General features: G+C 45.0%; 1 protein-coding gene across 2 annotated transcripts in view; it reads right to left on the reverse strand.

Moving 5' to 3' along the window:
* Window positions 1-6,578, reverse strand: part of BACE1 (beta-secretase 1) — a 61,741-nt gene extending 55,163 nt beyond the window's left edge. For both annotated transcript variants that reach the window (XR_012716987.1, XM_075279714.1), the window contains exon 1: window positions 5,954-6,578. Coding sequence is in view for 1 of the 2 variants with exons in the window: in XM_075279714.1 (XP_075135815.1) it covers window positions 5,954-6,220 (267 nt within the window). In the remaining variant the exon portion in view is untranslated. The remainder of the gene's footprint in view (window positions 1-5,953) is intronic.
* Window positions 6,579-7,124: the final 546 nt, after the last annotated feature.

Raw genomic sequence — 7,124 nt, forward strand, 5'->3', positions numbered from 1 at the left:
TATTATTATTATTATATTATTATTAATTATTATTATTATATATTAGTCAGGAAGGAAGGAACAGGAAGGACAGGATGTCTCTGTCTAACATAAACCGCTAACTTTAAGTTTTTATTACATTCCCATATTTCAGTATTTTCTATGAAAAGTCTTGGCTTCACAAGGCAAAAAAAAAGACCAGAATGCCGCAGAAAAGAGAAACCTGACTACAAAGACAGAGCGGCTAATGGTGTACGGTCATGGGGAATGCTTAAAGGGAATGTCATTATACCTGTAATATAAATGTGACCTGTGCTGAACAGAACTAATGGCTGGGTTCGCATCTCCGTTGGAGACTCTGGAGCAGAAACCGCCGAAAATTGGCAGAGAGAAAAGTCCTGTGGCGGTTTCAGTTTTGAAACGGCAGACATGACGTACCCCATTTTAGTCAAAAGGAGCCACCGCTGAAACCTCTGAAACAGCGGTCTGACTCTGTCGTTCAGGACCCTGGCGGATCCAAATGACAGAGTATGCATTGCTAGTGTGAACCTAGTATAAGTATAACAATAGTATGAAGGCACATCATACACCTGTTCACACCTAAAAGTATCCTCCTGCAAACAATGCAGTCCAATGTGTCTTCCTGGTTACAGACTACAAACAAATCCTTGAAGCCATACTCCCTTCCATGTCCGCAACTTCCTGCTAGTACACACTTACCGTAGATGGTGAGGACAAGTGATAATAATCTTTATCTATGTATTTCACACCTTTTTACGTGTTTTTTCTTGCTGCCAGGTTTTCGTTTTGTTTTTTTTTTAATACTGAAACACAGGATACATATCTAAGGGTTTGTTCACATCTGCTTTTGTATTCCGTCTGGGGAGAGTCCACATGGGGACCCCCAAACGGAATACAAACGCAGTTGCAAGCGCTGTGCTCTAAAAGCACGCGGACCCCATAGACTAATGGGGTCCGTGTGCCTGCTGCGCACGATCGTGTGGACAGGAATGTAGATGGTGAACTACTTTCCTGTCCGCATGATCCCTGAGGAGATCTGGCGGTAAGCACATGTACCCGATTATAGTCTATGGGGTCTCTGTGCTTTTACTGCACCAGCACTTGTACTTGCGTTTGGTGTTTCGTTCGGGGGAGTTCTCATGCGGACTCCCCCAGACGGAATCCAAACGCTGATGTGAACAAGGGCTTAGCAGTGGATGTTCAACACTTGGACCCCGCACAGATCAGCTGATATGGCTGTCTCCTGATGTCAGAAGAAGATTTGCTCCTATTAAAGTAATATGTGCACAGTTGCCCCGGCACCATCACTATAGGCTATATACTATATTCTTATTTCAAGTGCACTGCTGGAATAAAAATGGGCCTTGGCTGGTTCTTGGTGGCCCCAAGGTCACTCATTTTAACATTGGTCAAGGTCCCAGCAGTTGGATTCTCATCAATCGGAATGTTTAATATCCGCTTTATATGCTTCAGAATGGAACCTCTTTTGCAAAGCATAATATGGGCTGCAACATCTGCACCTAGCCCGTACTCCTCTGCAGAATTACCTGTTGTCTTATTTTAAAGGAGTTTTCCCAGATTATGATATTGAGGATCTATCAATATCATATTGGAGTGGGGCTGACACCTGGCACCCCCACTGATCAGCTGTTGAAGAGGCTGTAGTGGTAGGATGAATGCTGCGGCTCCTTTACTGCTTTGCAAGTATAGTGCTGTACATTGTGTAAATTCTGCGTTTCATACTTCAGATGAATGGGATTGAGCTGCAAAAAGTCCGTGTGACTGATGAAGGTGATGTCACTGGCCTGTGAAGCAAAAATGGTGGTCACCTGAGAACTGCTGCCACTCTGAACAGCTAATCAGGAGGGTGCCAGGTGTTGGACCCCTACTGATCTGATATGGAAAGATATCAATAATACTTAAGTGTTGGGGAAAAAACCTTTAACAAAGGGTACCATGGCAAACTATCTAAAGTAGAGCTTCTCACTGGTTGCTTGGGCTCAGGTACCAGCCAGTGTCAAAATTCACAAAACAGCAGGGACTCTAAAGCAGAAACTGCAGTGATAACGCAAGCCTTGTATTATCAGTGCAGTCTCTGCATTAGTAGACGGACTCGTCAATACATCCCAATAGACCGCAGGTCCGTTATCTGGAATCAGTTTAGTCGGAGTCTACAGAGACATCATAGACTGGCACTGGAGTCAGGGGGCTCTTCTCTAATCTCGTGTCCCTGTTGTGGGGGTGCTCCTGACAGTTTGGGAGGGGTAGAAATTGGGGAATGTATGTTGTATATGGGGAGAATGCTGCTGTGTATTGGCTAGAGATGGAAAGGGGAGAGACTGTATCTGCTATTAGGAGAGGGGAAGGGGTATCCTGCTACCAGTCATGCTGTGGTGTTTGGCGCCACATGGCTTCCATGGTGGTCTTTCTTTGCTGGCATCACAAAAGATTGACTGGTGAGTCCAAAGACGAAAAAGTGAGAAGCCCTGCATGGGAAATAGAGTGCCATTGAAACACCTTGCCTGAGCATAATAATAATCTCCCAGTGTCAGGAGGAGCTGTAGGAGGGGCGGCAGACATTCACAAGCTGCTTCCCCTGCTAGTGCTGACCTACTGAGGAACAGATGTGACAGCAAGACTGTAGGGGTTAAACTTAGGTCAGCATCTATTATGCTTCGGTTACCAGATTGCTGGGTCGGCCACATTGCATTTTTCATTTTCCTGCCAGGAAGCGTACTCGAAAACGGCACGCACTCCCAATGATGTAGTACAGCCTACAATGGTAGCTACACCGTAAACAATGAGCGTGTCTGCTGTTATTGCAGGAAGCCGGACACCATCAGAGATGAGCTGACAATATGTATATTGGAGGCCCAGATGGAGATAAAATGGAATAAACTGTTTACATAGTATGAGCCCAGGATACAACACCGCCTGCTTGAGACAAAACCAACGCTATATTATGTTCTTCGTGACATTTGTACTTTATTGTGCGTTTCATCTGAAATAGCCGGGGAGTTGGTTCACGCTCAATAATCTATTAGAGTATGATACAATTCCCTAAGGCTTTATTCCCACATACGCAATTTATGTAAGTATGCCGTCTATGAAACATGACGATATTCATTCATTTCAATAGATATATTCAGACATCCAAAAAAAACTAAGCATGTTCCCTGTTTTCACTGATGTGGACCCCCAGTGATCATGAGAGCAGGGGTCTCCAATTCACTAGCATTAAATAAAATGGTAGTGCATATAAAAGACCACCATTAAGGGGCACAGAATGGCGTATTTTGGTCCTGATTCTGACGCGAGAAGCCGCATTAGAATAGGACCAAAATGTGCCTGCCGCGACTGTCACGGCTTCCGGCAACATACCGCTCACGGAAAAAAGGAAGTTAGCGGTCTGCATAGACCTCTATTGCGAGGGGGTGGATTATGACGTGGATTCAGCGCCAAAATCCGCCCCCTGTTGCCCGCAAAAATGTTGCATTTTCTTATTGTGGCTAGAAGTCGTGGTTGCGGCACCAGTGGGGTTACAATGCGACTCCATTCACTAACACTAGTGAAGGAGTTGCAGGATGACCCAGTGATCTTTGGTTTGGCAAGATGGGTCGCAGCCAAAATCACTGTGATGTCCTAACCTATAGAACACTACAGCTGTATTCACACAGGGGACTCAGATGACTGTTCTTGCAACCATTGGGTGTCAGTCCCCCAGCAGTCATACACTTATCCTCTATCCTGTTTTGTCCGTACGATGCTGCTGTATTTTACGTATGTAGTTACATTGTATTTTGGGACACACTCACTGTCATATATTTTATACTAATGAGAACCTGTCACATGCAGTCCTGTCTGCCGGCACAATGTCATGGAGCAGGAGGAGCTGAGCAGACTGATACATAGTTATGTTACTAGAACTTGTCATTTATCTATTTTAATTCGAGTTCTTTAGGTGTCCAGTGGGCGGTCCTAACCGACAGCTTTACTTGTATGACTGCAGACAAAACTGTCTGTCAATCAGTGATTAGTACCGCCCACTGGACTCCTAAGACAAGCATGAACCAGGATCTAAAATAGATAAATGAGGTGCTCCGGCACCTGTCAGCGTGGTAAGGTCCTGCTGCTCCAATGTCTTCTTGTGATAGAAGTCTTCGCCGGCTGTGACGTCCCGGGTCCCTTTCCTTAAGCTGCTGATCGGACTAGAAGAAAACGTCGGAGCATCAGTACCAGACTGCGCCTTGAGGCACCGGAGCACCGGGGACAGGGGAGTATGTTTTTTGTTTTTGTTTTATTCAGCTCCACCGGATTAATTTTTTTACATTCTTTTTTTAATCCTGGACAACCCCTGCTGTCAGTGAATGGAAGCAATCTTATCTATAGATAGGGGATGGCAACAACCTGCACAATGAGGGGGATTCAACAACACATCTAGGCCAGTTTTCTGATGTAGATGTGTGATGATGCAGCACGTGTTTGCGCAAGGTCCAACAAAGATGCGACACATGATCCGTTCTGCGCCTCGCTTGCCACTTTCTGCAATTGGGGGCAGAGTCGGACAGGAACGCCTTGGCCTGACGTATTTATTATAACTCACACCGGATTACGGGTGTGAGTTATACAGGAAATCTATGGTGGTTGCCAACTGGCATACATTCCCATTCTGGCACATGGGCGTCCTCCTGATTTATTAAAGGGCCGGAGCTTGTTGATAAATCAGGTACGTCTTGTGCCTGTTGGGCCCCTTACTAAGACTGGTATATGAAACGCCAATATTAATAAATCTGTTATAAGGAAACACTTTATGAATCAGTTCCTTGCAATTTACAAGATCACTGCTTGCAGTCATTGGATAGGTGCTCTCATTGCTTACTTCTAGAGGATAAATATCTGGGGATGCAGCTGCTGACAAGAGCAAGTTCTGATAACTATTGTATTGTATTGTGCCCCCTGAAGAAGCAGGGGCGAAACGGTCCGTCGGGGCTCAGAGTGGAGGTCGCAGCTGGTGAGCAGTGGTTTATATATATATATATATGCTTCACATTTTGTCCTATGTAGGTTGGCTTATGTAATACTGGCATGTGTGTGTAACTTTACATTGGTTCTGTTACCTTATATGCTCTTACTATATAGTGGTGATGTGGGTATGATCTTTGCAATGCTACAGATATATTTTTTCAATTAAGTGCCCTAATCTTGTGATATTGTGGGCAATAGGAGCCTATTTACATTTATATATACAGAATACTGGGCCTCTCTATACACACATTTATTGTGGCTGTTCTCATCCCCTACACCACTAGCAGATTATACACCTGCTGGAGCTGCTCAGTCCAGTGCGACCTCCACTCTTGTTGTGTGTTTTTAAATGTTTTTATGTGTTTGTTTTCCTGATACCAATATTTTTTACAATTAAAAACCTTTCTGTAACAATAAATTTAGATTTAAAATCAAAAGAATTTTTTGTGTTATTTATACATTGATACTTAGTTGGTGCTCTGATAACTATTGTATGACTGCAATGTGCACAAGTGTGAATACAAACCTATCCAGCTCCTATTCAATGACCACAGGAAAAAATATCCAAAAATGTAGATTCACTGACAGCAAGCAAAGGTCTTGGAAACAGTGAAGATATGAAGCGGCGTATCTTAGAAAGTTGCTGAGACTGACTTGTACAAGGTGGATTTGTTCTGCCCAGGACATGATAATGTAATGGAAACAAATATGAGTCACGGCACGATAGAATGTAATAGAGGACTCCAGCAGACTAAAAGGATTATCTGCTCATTACTGGTAATATCGACACATTAATGGGATTCCTCAGCCTCAGCGACCGCTCTTATTATGTATCGGCTTCGGATCCTGAACTGATCGGTTCTTTTGTACTACCCTCATACAAAGATTTCCCACATTTGAGCACTGGCATAAGGCCACCATCACATACCGTCTGAGGAGGAGTGCCCACTCTCATCTCCACGTAATATCCTTGACCAGACTTCCCTCTCAGGTTGTCTTTCATGTCCATGAAGTTGGTTTCTTGCCCAGTGTCTTCTTCTGCCGACCTCTTGGCTCTGTTAGACTGAACCGCACCAAGGCCTGGATAATTTTTCAGGGGCACTTTAATGGCCACTTGCCCATGAGCAACTGGCAGGAAGCATGGTAGTAGCATCAGCAAGAGGCTGCTCGTACTTGCAAAAGCCAAGATCTCCATATTTCCAACCTGCAGCTGTCCCTCCCTCTGTGCCGAGAAAGCCCAAATCAGGTACCTTCCTGGAAGCAGCCTCAAAGCCTCCAGTGCTCCATGTCAGCCAAGAGGATCATCATCACCCAGACCTTGAATCACTCTCCTCCCTCCTCCTGAGGATGAAGGATGCTCTAGAGGGCTGCAGGGAGGAGGACCAGGCTCAACACATCCATGCACCAGGCCTTAGAGTTGCCTTGTGCCCCCTCCCTCACCATGGCTGGGGATTTACTACATTCCAGGGTCTCCCCCCCCCCCTCCTGCTGGTGCCAGGCTGAATTGTCAGTCTCCCCCTCCTTGTCTGTACAGTGTGTTGTGGAGGAGGATAGATCCAATGATGCCTGGAGGAGGAGGAGGAAGAGGGAAGGAGGAGGCTTCCTGTAGCTGCATGGGAAATGTAGTTTCTCATGATGATACTGGGGCAGGAAAAGGATTGTTACATTGTACTGGGGCAGAAGAAGGACTGTCACATTGTACTGGGGCAGGAAAAGGATTGTTACATTGTACTGGGGCAGAAGAATTACTGTCACATTGTACTGGGGCAAGAAAAGGATTGTTACATTGTACTGGGACAGAAGAAGGACTGTCACATTGTACTGGGGCAAGAAAAGGATTGTTACATTGTACTGGGACAGAAGAAGGACTGTCACATTGTACTGGGGCAAGAAAAGGATTGTTACATTGTACTGGGTTAGGAGAAGGATTGTTATATTGCACTGGGACAGGAAAACTTTTATAGTATATTGGGCGGGAGAAGGAGTGTCACATTGTACTGTCACACACGGGTGTGAGAATGACTTTTACAATGTAGTGGGCAGGAGACAGTCTGTTACACTATACTAAGACAGAAGAAGGACTGTCACATTGTACTGAT

Source organism: Leptodactylus fuscus, chromosome 6 (genome assembly GCF_031893055.1).
Source record: "Leptodactylus fuscus isolate aLepFus1 chromosome 6, aLepFus1.hap2, whole genome shotgun sequence".
Lineage (NCBI taxonomy): Eukaryota > Metazoa > Chordata > Amphibia > Anura > Leptodactylidae > Leptodactylus > Leptodactylus fuscus.